The following is a 20238-nucleotide window of genomic DNA, read 5'->3' as shown; positions in this document are numbered from 1 at the left end:
CCCTAGAGTACAATACAAGGAACCATTGTGTTATGGGAGGTGCTGGCTTCTAAATAAGACAAAATAGCAGTTCTCATGCTCATTAAAAATTCAGATGCAGTTTTTCCAAGTCAATCCCAGTGCTTAGCCAAATTCCAATTTAGGAAATTACAGTCTGCTTCCATAAAGTTCACCATGTAGTTTTAATTAGATATAGAGGGTGAAATCTTGGCCAATATTCTCTACTTCTTGTGCAGCACAACCATTGGATCCTGTAAACATAGGCACCGCTTTCTAATTTTCCACAGGGGTGCTAAACCCCAGCTCAGCCCAGACCCTGCCCCTAAGTCCACCTCTCCCCGCAAGCCTCCACCCCCGCCCTGGGAGAGAGGGGGGGAGTTGATTGGCAGGGGGCAGCTGGTGGGCAGGAAGAGGCAGGATGGGCTGCTTCTGGGTGCTAAGCACCTGCTAATTTTTCTGTTAATTTTTCATCCATGCTTGTAAATATAGCAATACGTAAATATAGCTCCTCCCTCCATAACCTCTACTATTTGCCTCACCACTCTGTTGAATCTTACTTTTAAGACTGTAAGCTCTTTAGAATGGAGCAGTCTTTTACTGTTCAGCACCTAGCACAATGGGGCCCCAACCTGGTTGAGCCTCCAGGCACTACTGTAATACCAAGACTCATAAAGTGGCCTGTAAGTATCTTCTTCTCCAGCTCCAGCCTCATAGCTTACAGATGATCTGTAAACAATGAAGCAACAAGGAAGAAAGCAGAAATTCCCACTTGAATCCAAGTGATAGCAACGGTGATTTTTTTTTTTTAATTTTATTTCTACAATGTGGCTCTGTGGTAAGCCAAGAAAATGTTTTTTGCCTGTGTGAAAGAGAGTTGTTATGTCTGGGTTATTCTGTGCACTCAATTTTGTATTATGTGCTGAACTCGTATCTAACCTTGCCCATGCCAAAGTTATGTATTCCAGTCAGCTATCCTGCCCAGGGAAGGTGCTTGATACTTAGCTGAAGGACTATTAAGAGATAGAGTCATCAATTTTAAATTGTCTCTCACCTGCTAGCCCAACTCTGCTGAACAGATTATCCACATTGTCAGCATGATTGGTGGACCTGTAGCTTTCCAGGGGATGTCTACACTACAGGAGCTACAGCAGCGCACCTGCAGCGCTGCTGCTATGCTGTAGTAATGTAGACAATAATACAGCAACAGAAGGAATTTTTCTGTTGCTGTAGTAAATCCACCCCCTCAAGAGATGGTAGCTATGTCAATGGAAGAATTCTTCTGTCAACCTAGGTGCATCTACAGTGGGAGTTACATAAATCTAACTATGTTGCATGGAGCAAGAAGTATTTCACAGCCCTGAGCAACGAAGCTAGGTTGACCTACATTTTGGGTGAAGGGCAGGGCTTACTCTGGACACAATGGCAAAAGTAGAAAGGGACTGTATTTCAAGGGGGTTCCTTCTCTGAGCAGGGGGGCGTATCACTATCACATGTAAGCTGGAGGTGCAGAGGAGAGAAAGGGGGAGAGAGAGAGAGAAGGAGGGACTCTGCCCAGCCTGAACACTAGCAGACCTCACTTCTCGAAAGGGTCAGATTAGACTAGGATGGGGGTTAATCTCAGGACTTTTGTTATAATGTAAATTTCTGTAACTCTGCACTTTCTTAAGAGTAAAATGACTATCGTTAAGAGATTACTTTAACTAAAAGTCTACGTTCCTTGCTTTCATACCACATTGTCCAAAAAGGGGTTAAACAAAAAGCTAGGGTTTCCCACAGCTGGGTGGAATTCTGTCTGTGTGTATATGCCATTGGGGGTGGGAGACACTTAAGAGGTCTGGGACACTGATTTGGGGATTTAGAGTAACTAGACTACAAGTCCCAAGGAAGTACTCAGACAAGAGGCCTGATCCTGAGAGTGCACCCTAGAAACCCAAAGCTAGCCTCTGTGACTAGACTCTACCCAGACCCAGTTGGCTTAGAAGCACATGCGACCTGGCAGCTGGGTCCACTTACAATAGACTGGTGACTGTACAGAGGACGCACTAGGCCAGCTGCAACATCTTCCTTCACAGCAATTGCAAAATCTTGACTAGCAAGTCTGTTTCTGTAGATGGACAGCTTGGTCAATCTGAATTGCTTCCAGTCAGTTGCTGAGTAGAGTGCCTCCTGGTGTGAGGAAGTTGTTTTTTTTTCTGATTTGTGCAAACAAAATTGAACAAATTCAATTGGAATTGTCTAATTCCATGGAACAGAGCAGGTTATTAAAGGGAAGAAATGCCCTATCTTCTCCGCTTCAAATTCCAGCTAATGTAGCTCTGTGGTACTGAAAGTATGAGAGCACTCGCTAGAGTCTTTTGTTGTTACAGATTGTTTAACGATCTCTTGGGGAAGGGCAAGTGACCAGGACATGTGCGGTCAGACCTAATTGTCAGAGCAGGAGTCAGACCGAGTCAGGTACCGGGAAGTCAGAGTCCATTACAGGCCAGAAGGCAAAGAGAATCAAGTATCAGGAGGCAGGCAGGGTCAGAAGCCAGAGTATAGTGTCTCTTGAGAGCAGGGTCTGGAGCAGAGGTAGGCAGGAAGTCTATACTGTTGCTCACACAGCCCCCCTTCAGGGCTACTTGTTTTATATATTGGTATTGGCCAATCAAGGAGCTGTCTGAGACTGCCACTCTGGTCCTGCTGGGTGGAACTTCCTGCCAAGCTGAGCCCCACAGGGTCCTCAAGTAGGGGCACAGTCTAAGCCTCTTGTGGTGATTGTGGAGGCATCAGTAGCCCTGAAACTCCGCAGACATTGAGGTGATGTCAGTCCAGGCTTGTCAGGGTGAGTTTTGTGGAATTTCTCCACCAGGTCAGGGGCATGGACATGGGAGGCAGGCTCCCAAGCACATTCTTCAGAGTCGTAGCCTTCCCAATCCAATGGATAGCACAGGCAGCCATGTATGTGTCGGGATCTGAGGATGCCATGCACTATCATATTCATCGTGACCCTGGATTTCGAGTGGTTGAGGTAGTGGTGTGGTTTGATCGGGGAGGGGGTGTTCATTACAGGGCTTTAGAAAGGAGACATGGAAAACTGGGTGTATTTTGAGAGACTAGGGAAGCTGGAGTTTTGAAGATAAATTGGTTAATCTGAGGGCATATCGGGAAGGGTCCCAGGAACTGGTGGTCCAATTTGCAGGAGAATCATCTGGTCCGGAGGTGTTTGATGGCAAAGCACATCTTTTGGTCTACTATAAATACTGAAGCTTCTTGTCATCAACAATCTGCATGCCGCTTGTATACCTCCTTCGCCTCTTCAAGGTGGTTCTTCAGCTTTTCCTGAATGAAATGGATCTGTTGGACCCCATCAGTGGCAGTGGGATTCGGAGAGATTGCTGGTAACGCCAGGTGGAAGTGGGGATAGTATAATTAGAGAGGAAGGAGCTCCGACCCTTAGAGGCATAGTCAGCATTGTTGTAAGACAACTGCATATGGCAGGAACATGGACTTGGTTCACCCATTTAGTTTGTCCATCTGTTTGGGAGTGATATGCAGGAAAAGTGGATATGCAGACCTCCAGTAATCTGAAAACTTCACATGAGAAGCAAGAGGTGAACTATGAGCCTCAATCAAAAACTACGTGGTCTGGGAGTCCACGGAGCTGGATCACGTTGTGCAGTAGCCTCAGCAGAAGGCAGCCAGTTACAGGGGATGAAGCGGGCTATTTTGGAAAGGCAGTCAACAACTGTTAGGACTACGGTGTGATCATCAGACGGTGGGAGTTCTGTGGACCAAAGCCTAGCCAGTCTCCAGGAGTACTAAGGTGCCACGAGGTCTGGTTTGGGGTATCTTGGTACACAGCAGTTGCAGGAGTCTACATATGCTTGGACCTTTGCCTGCATACAGGACCTCCAGAAAAAGTGGGTGACCATGCGGGAGATCTTCTGGTAGCCAAAGTGACCCACCGTTGGAACATCATGGCACAACTGTAGCAGCTCCAGTCAGAGTCACCCTGGGGGCACATACATGTGCTTCTAGAAGTACATTACGGCATCCAACACAGAATGGTGCAACTTAGCCCCTAATGGTATGGGCAATGTCCCTTGGGCAACTAGATCTTCTTTCTAGGCGGGTCAGATAAGAGAGCAGGTCTTGCTGAATTGTGGCATTAGCAAAATTACCAGGCTTGAGGAGGTGGGGGGCTTGGAAATTGGTTCTTTTCTTCCCTGGTTGTAATCTCTGTTTCCATAGAGCAGCGGTTCTCAACCAGCAGGCCGCATGCAGCCCAGTTAGCACACAGCTGTAGCCTACAATGATAAATGAGTTGAGAACCACTGCCAAAGAGCACCAGCCTTCCCATTTCACTTTCCTGGGAAGTAGGTAATAGTAAACTCAAATAGAGACAAGAACAAGGTTCACCTTAACTATTTCTGGTTCAACACTTGGGCCTTGCGGAGGTACCTGAAGCTCTTATGGTCAGTGAAGACCTATAGTGGGTGCCAAGCTCCCTTGAGATGGTGATGGCATTCCTCAAATGCAATTTTTATGGCACGCAGCTCTTCGTCCAGAATTGCATAGTTCACCTCAACATGGGTAAGATCCCAAGAATAGAATGCAAAAGGGTGCAGAACTGACTGGGGTCCAAATCATTGCAACACTAAAGCCCCTACGGTCATGTTTGACACATCTGCTTCTACTATATATGGGCAGGGCAGGTCAGGGTGTGCCAGGATTGGGGCCATGGCGAAGGAAGTCTTTAGCTGGTCAAAAGCAAGCTGGGCTTCAGGCAACCAAGCGAATGTCACACTGTTGCAAAGGAGTGAAGTCAAGGGAGTTATTATTCAGAGATGTTAGCAATGAGTCTCCTATAAAAATTCACAAAGCTCATAGATGGCTTGGCTGCTGTCCAGCTGTGAATGGCTTCCAACTTCTGCAGAGCTATTTGGATTCCCTCCAGAGCAATGATATACCCCAAAAATTCAATGGTGGCCCTGTCAAAGATGCACTTTTCCAGTTTGGAACCCATGCTTCTGTAGGTCCCCAGGACAGACCAGACATGATGGTAGTGTTGCTCAGGGTTCTCTGAGAATACCAATATATTGTCAAGATAGATAATCACATAGTGGTCCAAACATATTGTTCACAAAATGCTGAAATGTTACATGGGTAGTGGTTAAGCCAAACAATCACCAAGTATTCAAAGTTCCCATATTGGGTACCAAAAGCAGTCTTCTATTCATCTCCAGGCCTTATGCTCCCTAGATTGTATGGCCCTGGAAGATCTAATTTCATGAAGATCCTGGGAGTCCCCAAGCAGTCCAGCAATTCCAGAAAGAGGGATGGGGGTAAAGGTTATGAATAGTTACTTGGTTCAGTGCATGATAGTCTATGTAGAAGCCTAGTGACCCATCTTCCTTCAGGAAGGGGACTGGTATCCCCCGCTGGAAACGTAGATTGCCAAATGAAGCTCTTTGTAAGGTTTTCAGATATGGAATATATCTATCTGTAGGGCACCTTTGCCCCAAGCTGTAGGTCTATCGGATGGTCATAGTCTCTGTATGGGGGTAGCAAGTCTGCATTTTTCTTTTCAAACACACCGAGATACTCATGGTACAGTAGAATTTCAAAGTTACGAATACCTCGGGAATGGAGGTTGTTTGTAACTCTGAACAAAACATTATGGTTGTTCTTTCAAAAGTTTACAACTGAATATTGACTAAATACAGCTTTGAAACTTTACTATGCAGAAGAAAAATGCTCTTTTCCTTTTTTTTAGTAGTTTACATTTAATACAGTACTGTACTTGCTTTTTTCCCCCCTCTCTCTGCTGCTGCCTGATTGCATTACTTCCAGTTCCAAATGAGATGTGTGGTTAACCAGTCAGTTTGTAACCCTGGTGTTCGTAACTCTGAGGTTCTAATGTACTTGTCAAGGAGGCTGAGGTTCTTGCCTGGGGCCACTCCTGTCTGGCTAGCCCACACTGTAAAGAGTTCTGCTTCCAAGAGTCTCCTTCCATCCTGGGGCCCCAGGTGCAGGTCAGCTGAGGGTTGGTTGCTTTGTTGGAGGCACGCTTTCTGAAAGTATTCAGGGAAGCTAATTTTCCCCTGCCACCTGGAGATACATGGGTCATACTGCTCCAACCAAGAAATGCCAAAGAATGAGGTCTGAATCACATCCAGACATACTGTTTCTTGGTGCTTCTCTACTACAGCCTCCAGTGGGACAGCCTCTTGAGTTACTGGTCCCCATGATAGGGGCAACCAAACAATCATCTCCAAAAGCTCCAGTGTGGGTTTCAGCCAGAAGGGGATCGGGACGGTCTGGGCTTCCTCAGCATCTATAAAGTTGGCAGCGGCCCCAGAGTCTATCATTCCTAACATGGGGGGATCTGCTGTGCCTGCTCCAAGACCTGCAACTGCAGTAGCAACTGGAAGTGCGGGGAGATGCCATGGTTCCCAGGTCGGGTTCTACTTGAGGGCAGGGTAAGGAGAGGGTAGTGGTTATGGAGCTCTGGTGCTACACAGGCTGTGCCCTTCTACTGGGCCAGGGCTGGTCCATTTCCCAAGTTGTTCTTTTCTGGGCAGGAGGCAAGGGCATGGACTGATCCCCTGCACTAAAAACAGAGGTTCAACTGTCAATGACACTCTGTCTCTCTCTTCAGGGTCAACGTTGGCAACCCAGGTTGACCTTCATGGGTTCAAGACTCTATTCTACAAGCTTTGGCGTGGAGGGGAGGTGGGGGCAGGGCCGGCTCCAGGCCCCAGCGCACCAAGCGTGTGCTTGGGGCGGCATGCCGCGGGGGGCACTCTGCCAGTTGCCAGGAGGGCAGCAGGTGGCTCCGGTGGACCTCCCGGAGGCATGCCTGCGGAGGGTCTGCTGGTCCCCCAGCTCCGGTGGAGCATCCACAGGTACGCCTGTGGGAGGTCCAGCGGAGCCACGGGACCGGCGAGTGGCAGAGTGCTCCCTGCAGTGTGCCGCCGTGCTTGGGGCAGCAAAATGGCTAGAGCCGGCCCTGGGTGGGGGGCACTGTTGGGACACCTTTCCTTTCCTTGTTCCATTCATGCAGCCAAGAGTCAATCTTCACGGCAAGGTCTAAAAAGGTGCCTTGGTAAGTGGGGCTATCGATGCAAGTTAGTTCATCTTTTACCTTGTCATTGAGTCCCCAGCAGAACTGGTAAAATTGGGCTGCTTCATTCCATTCAACATCACCCACAAGTCATCGGAAATGGGTAGGGTATGAGGTGGCTGGCCATTGCCGTGGTGAAGTTTCCGGAGGACAGTCCCTGCTGCACGGATGTGAAGCAGGTCTTCGAAGATGGTCACAAAGGTTTGCAGGCATCCCAGTCACAGAGCACAAGGCTGTTCTGCTCCAACACTGGGGAGACCCAATTAAGTGCTTCACTGTTGAGTATGCTGACTACTATCCCCACCTTAGTCCAGTCTGGTCTATGGGGTACACTTGAAGGCAGAGCAGGATGAGCAGACTGCACTGGTTCAGGAAGCCCCAGAATTTCCAATGATCCTCACTGAACCATTCAGGCAATGGCACTGAGGGAGCTGGTTCAGGCAATGCATGGTCTGTCTGGGCACATAGGGTCACTGCTTCTCCCTTGAGAGCATGCGAGCTGCTCGTGTAGGGTTTGTGCTTCGGCAGTGAGCTGCGCCCCATGAGCCTATGACCGGCCTGCTTGCTTGTGCAGGACCAGTGCTTTGAGTGCACACTGTGTAGCATGGGTCTGTAGTGCAAAGGTCTCCGCCTGCAGATAGGCCACTGGGCCCTCAGGGACCCATGGTTGGATGGCTTCCCTTTCTATCATCTCAGGAGGAGATAGATGCATTTGGGGGGGCCGCGAAGAGGGTCTGAACAAACTGTCATGATCAGGATGTGGGTGGTCAGACCTAGCGGTCAGAGCAGGAGTCAGGCCGAGTCAGGCATCAGGAGGTCACAGTACAGGATAGGCCAGAGGAGAAACCAAGAGTCAGGTGTCAGGAGGCAGGCAGGCAGGCAGACAGGGTCATGGGTAGGTATGGACCAGAAACAGACGAGCAGTCTGTGGCTCACACAGCACCTCTTCATAGCTTCCTGGTTTACATACTGGTTCTGGACAAACAGGGAACTGTCTAAGGCCACCACTCCGGTTCTGCTAGGGCAGGTCTTCCTGCCAAGCCTAGCCACACAGGGTCCTGCCATGGAGCCCAGCCTAAGCCTCTTCCTGTGATGCAGGGGCATCAGCGGCCCCAAAACCCCACAGTTCCAGGTTCCAGTCCTGCAGGTTCTAACAGCCTGATTTAAAAAAAAGCTTGCATATGACTTGTGCTCAAGAAACTATTTAATGGAACTTGTGCCTTAAGAATTTGCCAGCCTGTTTATCATGCAGGGTAAGAATTTGCTAATTTATATCTTACCTATCTAGTATGTTAAGCTCAGTTTGTGATTTTTGTTTATTTACTAAGGTAATCTGCTTTGATCTGTTTGCTATCACTTATAATTTACCTTTTGTACTTGTTAAGCTTATTTCTTGTTTATAACACAACCCAGTTTGTACAATTCATATCTGGGGGGTGTCAAGAAGCAGTGCACATCTCTCTCACATTGAGAGAGAGAGGGCAAATTTTTGAGCTTGTGCTGTGCAGATCTTCCTATACAGTGCAAGACAGTATTATTTTGGGCTTATCTCCAAAAAGGTATGTGCACTGGAGTGCTGGGTGAGTCCTCTCATACAGAGCTGACCCCAGTCTGTGTCTGCAACTGGGTATGGTCCTACCTGTCTGTGTGTGCTGCAAGAGGCCGGAAAGCCTAATTCAGCAAAACGGGGAGAGGGAATCCAGGCTGGTGGAACAGGTGAGGCTCCATGAAACCCAAGTACATCAGGTGGCATCCTGAGTAGGGGGTCTAACCCATCACACTTGATTTTCAGAATTTTAAGTTTTGTTGAACTGGATGTTCTGGAAAAGCACAAGTTACCACTTTAACTTTGCATGAATGAAGTTTTTTGCCAGTTAATTTCCTAGTTTTTTAAAGAGAAAAAAGGTTTGTTGGTAGGAGTGAGTGGTCATTCAGGCAGTTGTAGTTCTCATCCAAGTTTGCAGTTGATATGCTGCAGAGGCTAAGTAATAATCAAAAGACATAGTTTTTTTATATAGTGATTTTCATTGGGGGGGGGAAGAGGAATAGCTCAGTGGTTTGAGCATTGGCCTGCTAAACCCAGAGTTGTGAGTTCAGTCTTTGAGAGGGGCTACATAGGGATCAGGGACAAAATCAGTACTTGGTCCCACTACTGACAGCAGGGGGCTGGACTTGATGACCTTTCAGGGTCCCTTCCAGCTCTATGAGATAGGTATAGCTCCATATATTATTATTAAAATTACATCATTATTCCCATTTTACAGATGCAAAAGTGAGGCACAGAGAGGTGAAGTGACTTGCCCAAGGTCACTGTTACCCTGGATTTGAGAGGTATGTATAACACAGATTTTGATCAAGCTAACTGCAACCATGCTATGTGCCTTCAGCCACTACAAATTAATAAAATAGACCACCACCTAGTTAAGAATTAATTTGAACAAACAGGGCTTCTAAAAGCAAGGTCAAACCCTTGCAGGCTCACAATTTCTGCTAATCAGAATGGGAGGAGGGGAGAAAGTTAATCTGAGACTGAAAGAAAACAAGTGGATGGGAACCTTGAGTTTTGGGCACCTTTGATACAGAAGCTTAATCATAATAAGATTGTTAGGAATAGTTGTTGATAAGTTTATTGAAGTTAGGAAAAGTAATGACCCAATAGGGGTGACTATGAGCAGTGTTTTGTAAAAGTTAGTTATAAAAGACTGGAGAATAGAGTATATTTTGGAGCAGTCCTCTGATGCTATCCTAAGAGAGTTTCCCCTCCCCCCCAGCATCTTAGTCCCCAATGAGGAAGAGACCAGCCATCACAAAACTGCTGAAAATTACTCAATACCCTCCCAGTTTCTAAGTAATGATTTGGGATGTTCTAAACCTATTGCTTATGTCCGTGTGTGCTTAAATCTGATAAACTGTAGTTTTAGATAAGACCACGCTTACTTGTATTAATCTTTCATCAGACAGAATTGCTGTGTTCTCATTGGATTTATTCCTTACACCACCTGGAGTGAAATAGTTAAGTTACCACTGCCTTGGATTCTGAAAACCCTGACTTAGAACTGAGCACACCTATGGCAGAACTAAGCATAATTCCAGTCCAGTGGTCTTTCCACTAGGCCATACACAATCCTCCATGCTCTTCCCCCCTGCCTACCCCAAAATTTTGTTACAGTGGAATGGGGATAATGATTGTGCTTTGAAAAGTTTGCAAGTTGCCAACAGGGCCAGTGAGAAATCTCATCCATGATCTATGTCCCGAAATCAAGACAGTTTTAACACATGGTTGTTTCAGTAACTTTAGGCATGAGAGAAAAGATGGTGTCTTTCTCCTTCTCCACACCCTGCTCCACCCCCATATCCCACATGTAGTCTCCATCTCCCACCATTTCCAGCTCCCCCTCCCATCCTATTAAGCCATTAGTTGGCACTGTAGAAGCCATTAACATGTAAGAAGTTGCCCTTTGCTGTCTCTTATCTTATGCAGTTGCATATATATCATCACAGCCAGCAGCTTACCAATGGGCTGCATGCTACGCTGGTTATGTAGCCCAAGATACATATTGCTCTCACTCCCACTGCCTACCTCCAGGTGGGACAACTACCCCTGCTTCAGCCAGGCTTCCATAGCCAAACTTCAGGTCCACCCAGGCACTTCTCCTCCAAACCAGGCTGTTCCTCCACACATTCTGGCTAGCCCCTCCACCTCCACAGGGGTGATTTGCATCTTAACTATTCATTTTCTGGATTTCAGCTGTTTCAATTTGTTACTTTCTGACATAGAAACCCCTTGGCAGAGTCACCTGTTCTTTGTAAACAGCTCTCACATCAGACCTGTCAAACTCATTACATCAAATACACACAGCAGGTACTGAGAGGGGTTCAGACCCTGCAGAAAGGTAGGACTCCATATCCCAACACACAGGTGAAAAGAGAAAATTCAGGACCAATATGCCTTCCCAGCCCTAAACCCCTGTCTACTACCCGTCATTCTTTAACCTCCCCCATGTTAGCCCCTTCCCTGAGCGCCCCCCCAACTCTCTATCCTACCACTTGTTTCTAATTATCCTCCAGGCCCCTCCCCATAAGACCCCCACCCCCCACTGGAGCCTCACACACTTCTGCTCCTATTACCACCTAGTTTTGCACCCCTAATCCCAGCTGTGTCGGAATGAGACAGGGGATGGCAGAAAGAGATGGGAATGTCTCATGATCAAGGCAGCTGAATGCTACCCTGGACAACTGGATAATATTCATGCCTCTGGGATACTGGGCAAATCACAAATGATACGTTTTACACATGGTCACTAATCGTGTGTTGTTCATTTTCTGGATGCCTAACTTGAGACTCCAGGCTTGGCTTTGCAGAAGTGCTGAGCAATCATAGCTGCAGCTGAAGTCAGTAAAAGCTCTGCTTTAAAACATGCAAAATGTTATATAAAGCTAAGTACTGTAAAAAAATCAGGTCCTAGACATCTCATATTGGGCACCAGGGTGGACTTGATTTAAATCAAATTGATTTAAAATCACTAGGCAGGAAAACTCGATTTAATCATGGATTTCTACATAAAATTGCATTCTTGCTGATTATTATAGATGTAGGTTTCATTTTTTGAAGGTACACACTATACATTTTTAAAGTGATTTATTTTGAAAACTTTTCAGATTAGTTTTACAGCTATATCAGAAAATGAATGATTGTTTAGTTATTTCATTTACCAACTGTAATTAAAGCAGATATTTATAACATCATAGTTCACCTCCCAATCTCCAATTCAACAGGTTAATCATTAATATTTGGAGGATTTTCTTGCCATGCTGTATTAGGAGAAGAACATCACTAGACAGACATTTAAATTGTTTTATTTAACTAAAACATTATGTATTATGGATTTTTTTCTTCAACAGCAAACAATATTTTAACAAAATAAGCATATGAATTTTTGAATTTACTTAAACATTCACATTTTTTAAAATCAGGTTTGTTTTAGTTAAAATTGTCTAACTAAAATAGTTAAATAGGATATAGTTTTTTTTAAATAAAAATTAAATTGATTGTCAGCCAGGTGAACATGAGAAACTTAAAATATTGGCTTCTGCAGCTAACTCAGTCATCTTCATCTTCATTTTCCTGTTTGTTCATAATCTGGGAAAGAAAAACAAGCTTTCCTGCTTTTTCAGGTCCCAAACAATTTCGCAAATTGGAATTAATTAGTCCAAAGGAAGAAAATATTCTTTCTACACCAGTAGAAGCAGCTACTACTGTTAAAAGTGAGATTATCACTTCAACAGTCTCTGAATCCAAGTGACTTCCACTCCTTCACTGGTGTGACTTTCTTTAAAGCATCATCATCAAACATATTTCTTGAATGGTTAACCCTTAGTGCTGAAGTTTATTATAGTTGGCATTATGGAGGGATGACTGCTTAGTGTCCGTGTCATAGCCAACTCCTCTTCTTCAGCAATTAAGGTTTGACCCTGGTACAAAGAATTGAGAATATCTGCAAGAAAATGAGCTAGAGATAAAGTTAAATTACAATTATTAAAAAAATCAAATGGGACAAGTACTGTCATTGCATATTGCTTTTTTTAAGATCTCACTCAGTTCCTTCCAAATTTCAACAGCATCAGCAATAAAACAGCTATTTCCCTGCATTTTGTTCAAGGCTACAGAAATAGGCTTCAGGGTACTCAGCATGTGTTCAACATTTCTCTTAAGCCCAGTGTTGAGAACTTTGACTGTGATGGTGGCATCTATTTTTTCACGATTCTGTTCACAAACTCATAAGATTAGGCCAGTTCTTGATATAGTGCTCAAACAGTCCACTACTGAGTTCCACTGCACGTCTTGTGTGAGAGTGACCTTCGTTCCTCCTACTTTTTTCAGAGCAGCTGCTGCAAAGTGGTTGTTATGAAAGTATTTTGCAATTTCAACATTAGCCTTTATTTCTGGAACACTGAAGTCTTTGGCTAGGTGGTGCATAAAATGAGCACTGCAACCGTATGTTATTAGCTTGGGACTCTCTTTACTCTCTTCTAAATAATTTCTTCTCTTTTTGGATACATTTGCAGAATTGTCTGTGACCAGGCTGCATTCTAGACATTTGAATTTTTTTTTTCCCCAGAGTCTGTTACAGCTTTTACTGCTACTTCCTGTAAGTATTCTGCTGTGTGTGCGCATTTCCTGATGTATCAATTGTTTCTGTAAGGAAGACATTCCCTTCTTCTGTTGTCACACAAGCACATACAATAGGATCATTGTGGGCCATTGCTCCACCCATCAGGACTCAGGTTAATAATTTTACCCTCTAGGCTTTTTGCACACTGCTCAATTTCTCTTTCATACACTTTATCCAGCAATTTGCCTGCGGCATCTGCTCTGTTGGGTGGACTGTATCCTGGTCTTAATCACTGAACCATGTTAATGAAGTGTGGGTTCTCAATAATACAGAAGAGAGAGTTTGTTTCATAAACAAACCAGGCAATTTTTTCATAAATTACCTCTTTTTGTAATCTGCTGGTTCTTATCACAAACTTATCTATGGTTGTTTCTGGATGATGGAGGTTTTTTTTTTTCTTTTTGCTACAGGTTATATACTGCATACATGATGTGACTGAAACACTATCATTGGCAGATAACTCTGAAACTATAGAAAATAATGGTGATCTTGAAGGTGGATAGTTTTCAGAATCCCATACATTGAGGATGGATTCTCCTAAACATAATAAATCAATGCAGTTAATTAATTATTATCATACTTCTCATTTAGCATTACTCATTGCGTTCACTGATACTCAGTACTACTTTAAAGGTGAAATTGTAAAAGGAAGATCTGCCTATTTCGGCTATTTTTTTATCACAACTGCATCTAAAATGATAGTACCATACAGTAACAACTGTATATTTTCCTCAAACATGAGAATTCAAGAATAGTCCAGAAGGAAGGCAGGCAGTCCTTAAGAAAAGTATGAAAAGAAGTTTACCAACCTGAAGATCCTGCATATTCAGATCTGTTCCTTTCACCATCTTCAACGCAGCTTCCTCCTGAGAAGGAACACTTCTCACGATGTTGTTTCATTTGGGCGATCAGGCCTTGCATTTCTTTGTTGTACTGTCTGCATTTTGCATGCATGCCTGTCTTACCCACAGGTAGAGGAACTTCATTAAAATATTCCCAAACTTGGTCTCTTTTATGGCCTGCTGCCATTATAGGCTCTCTCCTCTAGTGAGAGAATGGTACGGTAGATCTCAAATCAATGATGGCTACACTCAGAAAGACCTCAAGATGTCTGGAATATGCTGCTCAAACTGTTTCACTTTTGTTTCTACTCCATCCTTCCCATCTCACGTTTATCTCCAGACCGTCCAGATCTATTCCGCCCCCAACAATCTTCTGTTCATTGAACTTTCTGAAACTTTGCACTTTTAGAGAGAGGTAAGGGATTGACTCTGAGTACAGAAATTTACAGAGAGACAATAGAGTTGAGGTCTTATTTCTCACCTTTATATATTTATTTATTTTAAAACATTTTTGCTGTTATCTCTGGAGACACAAATCCACAGTTTGAGAACTGCAAAACTAAGCATTTCTGATGGTATCTTCTAGACTGAGCACTGAGGCCTTGGCTACACTAGCGCTTTACAGTGCTGCAACTTTCTTGCTCAGGGGTGTGAAAAAAACACCCCCGAGCGCTGCAAGATACAGCGCTGTAAAGCGCCAGTGTCAACAGTGCCACAGCGCTGGAAGCGCGGCTCCCAGCTCTGCAAGCTAATCCCCATGGGGAGGTGGAGTACGTGCAGAGCTGGAAGAGCTCTCTCCCAGCTCTGGTGCTGCAACTACACACTCACTTCAAAGCGCTGCCGCAGCAGTACTTTGGGGGAGGGGATAGCTGAGTGGTTTGAGCATTGGCCTGCTAAACCCAGGGTTGTGAGTTCAATCCTTAAGGGGGCCATTTGGGAATTGGTCCTGCTTTGAGCAGGGGGTTGGACTAGATGATCTCCTGAGGTCCCTTCCAACCCTAATGATCTATGATTCTAAGTTTCAAGTCTAGCCAAGTCCATAGTCCCATTGGGGAGATAGAAAGATAAACCTAAATAATCTACACAGAAGCCCCTGGAACCCCATAAGATTGGGTCCCTAATCCATGAACTACTGGAACTCATTTACAAAACTTTTCTTAAACATTACATGAATATATTGTCTCATACTATAGAGTTAGAATTTACAATCTTTATTCCATGATGAGATATCTTTGAGCTATAATGTAGCTTAATTAAAACTATCTTTGGATAGGTTGTTTCCTCAAAGCATTTTATCAAAAAAATTTTGATTTAAATAAAAAAAAATCTGATTTTATTTTTTTTATCCACCCTGCCAGGCACCGAAAATTAGTCGACACTTTTGACTTCTCTCTCTGTGCCTCAGTTCCCCATCTCTAAAATGGTTATAATACCACCTCACCAGTGTGTTCGGAAAATAAATCTGTTAATGTCTGTGAAGAACTCATACTATAGTGATGAGTACCACAGAAAAACAAACTAAGTAGCTGATAATTCTGTACTGAAAGCAGGATTTAAACAGCATGCAGTAAAGCTCTAAATCCATACATTTTTCAGTGAGGAGAAAAAAAAATATATGAATAGTTACTTATTCAAGCCATCTTGTGTACCAAATGAAGCAGGAGCCTGTGGATTATACACTTCTACCCCGATATAACGTGACAAATTCAGATATAACGCAGTAAAGCAGCGCTCTGCAGGGGGGAAGGGCTGCACACTCTGGTGGATAAAAGCAAGTTTGATATAACGCAGTGTAGTGAGGCAGCCTGGATCCTAGATGCCCTGGATGCCAAAATTGGTGGAGCCAGTGGAGCTTGCGCCTGCCCCCCAGAGGTCAAGACGCAGGACAGGAAGTACAAAAGCCCAACCCCAGAGCTCACCAGAGCCCCGGCCACCAGAGAAGTCAGATGCCTGTGGACTAGCTTCCAGCTGGGAGACTCCTGCAGCTTGCGGCCGACCCGAGGACTGGCCCGACGCCGACCAGACCCCGGAGAAGCTGGTAAACCTGCCGCTGGCAAGTTACCCAGAGGAGCTGCCAAGCTTACTACTCGCTGGGTACCCAGAGGAGACCAAGGTGCTTGACTCATTGGAAGACTCTATCCAGACGCAGGTTCCTGTGGAGGGGGAGGTAGGAAGTAGCCCGGGGGCAGCCGACCCTAGTCTGGCTGCAGCACACCCAGAGCCAATGTCAGTGTGTTGTGGTCCTGATCCCCACTGATGCAGCAGTGGGTCATCTAATGCTGCTAGGGCCCCGGGCTGGGATGTAGTGGAGTGGGAGGGCCTGCGTCCCCCCTGCCACCCAAAGTGTGGGTGGCAGTCTCCCCCTCTCCCTGGTCCTTCGGAGCTAGGACCTGGGCCTACTATTGAATTGTTTGCTCAGCCTCTGCCTGAGGGCCTGAAACACTGACTGTTTGTTGACCTGCCCTGATCCAAGGCCAGGGCCTTGCTAATATTAAACTGTACACCCAGCCCCTACCTGAGGGCCTGAGCTGGTGACTGTTTGCCGCCCAGCCCGGCTAATTCCACCGATTCACTGGACCTAAGTAGTGAGGGGGCCTGGTTCCCAGCCACCCCGGGGGGAGCCCCAGACGAACCCCTACATGCGGTTTCACCTATAACGCGGTAAGATTTTTTGCTCCCGAGGACAGCGTTATATCGGGGTAGAGGTGTATAATTAAAGATCATAATGCATATACACAACGCAGCTGAGGGTTGCATACACCATCCTTATGCCTTAATAGTCTTTTAACACAGGTTTTGTGTATAATTTTATATTTATGTTGCTACAACAGTAGTGCTCTTCCATGGTCAATTATTGAGTCTATATATAAAAATTGTTTGTAAACAACTAGTCAAGGATGCTAAGAGCCAAGGAAGTATGTTCTCTCTTCCTCCCTCTCCAGCATTAGTATAAATATCAACGAAATAATGAGAGAGAGTTACATGCTATTTTAGCTAGAAGTATTTCATGGTTTCATGTACAAAAGTCCTATGTCTGCTGAGGAAGCAACAAGACATGCCGTGAGAAATGAATCCATATCCCTCATGACTAGTGAAAGCCAGGAGCAATGTCTCAGGTCATTATTAATGGAGACCTTTAATGAATAGGACTTCCTTAAGAGGAAAACACACTTGATGATGATCTTATCAATTGATACCTGGTCTTGAACTTTAGGCTTTAAGGGTATATCTTCCCTGCAGAATTAACTTATGACCAGTACTTGTGTACGACCACTAGAGTTGGCCTGGCCCATATAAAAGCTGCCACATTGCAACCCCTAATTCCAGGTCTGTATCCACACTGCTGGTGCCCTCACCCAGGTGTAGCACTGCAACATTTATAAGTGCATCCCATGGGTCTTATGCAGCACCGAAGCTAAGCCCCTCTGAGTTCTGTGACTGTGTTAACTAAGACAACTTGTCAGTCCTTCTGGCATACCTACACAGAAGTTGCCTTAACTTACAAATTTAGTAAGTAAAGTACTTGCAGTCTGGTGCACACTAGCTTTTGGTCTATGGCCTTCATTCAAACAAGCAGCAAGGCATGGATTCAACTGAGAAGAAAGATCTGTTCCAATTGTTGGCATAATACAACTCATGTCAGAAACAGGAAGCAGATGAAGGACAAGAGATGCAGTGGTGGGTGATTAATCATTTTTTTTTGCCAGAAGGCAAGGGCAAGTTGTTGCTGAGAGATTGCAACAGAAGACTATATGCAAATACAGCAGAGCAAAGATGGCTGATGCAAGCTTCAGTCATGCAACTCATGTGAAGACAACAAACTACCTTGTCTTCACTGCAATTTTATCTTTACACAAGTTAACACTTTTTTCCCTACAGCAGAGACAAGGCCTTATTCATCTATTCTGTTGTTGAACTATTGCAATGCACTCTTTTGAAAGGGAAGGCTAAAGTCGAAGGCACTTCAAAATGGAGATGCGCTGGGGTAAGGACATTAAACTTGTATTACATGAAACCCCAAGGGGCTTTTGTCAGTTGCTTCTGCATTAATTTAAGATATTTGTTCCAATCTATTAAAAAAACCTCTCATTTCTCCCCAAGTACTAAAACCTCTATGCACCCTACAATCAGTGAAATCATATGAGAGGCAGTTGTTAAACACCCGCTGTGAATGCTTGAGAACTAGTGGGTAGGCCATTTTTGGTGGAGGGTTCTAGGCTATGACATAAGGTTCTTGAAAAGCACAAGGAGAAGATGAATTTTTATAGCTTTCACATTCCCATGCAATGTCATAATTCTGGGCTTTTGTTGACTATACTTTTTTTTTTTTTTAAACAACTGTATTACACATATGGAGGCTAATGAGTTTCATATTAGTAAATATTTATAGGATGGTAGTGCACATAGGCCCAAGAGAGGTCCGCATTATAGTGGATGCTGTATAATAGAAGAGAGAATCTTTGCCATGGGAAGCTTCAAACCTACAAGGGTTATGGTATTACCCAGCAATGGCTTATTATGAATACTTCTGTTGAATAGTCTACTAAGGAACATTTCTAACCCATGAAGTTGACATGGATTAAAATCAATTTACTATTAAATTATCACTCAGTTTATTTAAAGTATGCTAACAGATCTCTACAAAAATGAAATGCTAATTCATTGTTTCAGATCAGGTGAGGTTAAAAAAAAAAACAAAAAAACTCACTAACAGCTTTCAAAGCCTAGACCCACCCTTAGATGATCAACTTTTAAAGTCAAGAGAGAAAACACTTTCTTAAAATGACTAGATAGTACTTTAATCCAGTATAAATGAGTTTACTCCCACATAGGGTGACTTGATGTCCCGATTTCATAAGGACAGTCCTGATTTTTAGGTCTCTCTCTTATATAAGCTCCTATTACTCCCCAACCCCAGTCCCAATTTTTCACAGTTGCTGTCTGGCCACCCTACTCTCACATGATAAGTTGTTTTCCTGCCAACAAACCCTAGTGCCTATTGCACATGTCCTCATTTTCCAGTGACAGTACCCAAGCAAACAAACCGAACAGCCTGAGACAGACAGACAGACAGACACACACACACACACACACACAGCTATACATCAAAGTTTATGATTTTTCTATTTACAAATATTTCAGCTAAGGAAATTGAGAAAACTGCCATTTATGGCTGCAGTGAGACATTCAGATATATATTAACACTGTAGCCCGAAGTAAAAAACTACAATTTAACTTCCTGGTGCTAAGTATGTCTTGCTTCCTCTGGGCCTTCATTCTGCACACTGCTAGAACTCAAGCAGAACCCCTGTGGTACAGTAGCATGTAACAGCAGTTCTGCTTTGGGAGACTTCAGGCAAATATGGCAGTTCCATAGAAGTCAGAACACACAAATTTTCGAAGTGTTAACTATACTCCAGCAGGAGACAGGTATTCCTGTAAAAGGAGGAATACAGAATTCAGTGCCATGCCACTCCACCCTCCCCCTCTTTGCTTTCATTAAGCCAACTCTCTATCGGGGAAGGAAGGTAGTCTCCCTGGAGCTCATCAAGGCTACTTAGCAAAATAAAGAGTGCAAGAATAGACCTTAAACTTCACTGTGCTGGCCCAACATTGGAACTCAAAACTTTGTTTACACTGAGTCTCAAAACAATCACTTTTGTTACTGTAGCCAGAGATAATTTGGCATCTAAATTATACAAACCAAGCTGTTAACTCCCAAAGTCTCAAGTGTCTATCAGGGAATACATATACAGCAAGTTCTTAGCCTTAGCGGGTCTTATCAGTGTTAGTTAACAAGACACATTTAATGAGTTTGGACTACACTATTCTGTACATTACATAAATGGGAGAAGCCCCACTGCTTAAGGCAGTGGTTCTCAACCTATTTACCATTGTGGGGGACACACATGCAGCTCTGTGTGCACACACTATATATATATATATAAGATCCACGCCATCAACGGATCCATGCCATCAACGGATCCGCCCTGCCGGTCATCAGATACCCTGCCGGTATAGTGAGCTGGCCAAAGGAGGACATGGAGGCTGCCGATGTGAAAACCCGGAAGCTCCTCACAATGCACGGAGGTTTCCACCCCAAGTCCAACACCCA

The 20238-nt window shown here is 44.4% G+C and overlaps 1 protein-coding gene across 4 annotated transcripts in view; it reads right to left on the bottom strand.

Moving 5' to 3' along the window:
- Positions 1-20238, bottom strand: part of SLC25A17 (solute carrier family 25 member 17) — a 53673-nt gene that overhangs the window by 30106 nt on the left and 3329 nt on the right. Inside the window, exons 2-3 of one of the 4 annotated variants that reach the window (XM_075068104.1) lie at positions 14091-19559; positions 13604-13818 (exon numbers count right to left, since the gene is read on the bottom strand). The exons of 1 other annotated variant lie outside the window; for it this stretch is intronic. In XM_075068104.1, coding sequence (XP_074924205.1) covers positions 13604-13818; positions 14091-14310 — 435 coding nt within the window. In that variant the 5' untranslated portion in view covers positions 14311-19559. Of the gene's footprint in view, positions 1-557; positions 727-13603; positions 13819-14090; positions 19560-20238 lie in introns of those variants that run through there. 2 more of the 4 variants (XM_032787733.2, XM_032787726.1) reach the window with 2 other exon arrangements.

The sequence above is a fragment of the Chelonoidis abingdonii genome, chromosome 1 (genome assembly GCF_003597395.2).
Source record: "Chelonoidis abingdonii isolate Lonesome George chromosome 1, CheloAbing_2.0, whole genome shotgun sequence".
In the NCBI taxonomy this organism is placed as follows: Eukaryota; Metazoa; Chordata; order Testudines; family Testudinidae; genus Chelonoidis; species Chelonoidis abingdonii.
This window is presented reverse-complemented; position numbering and strand designations above follow the sequence as displayed.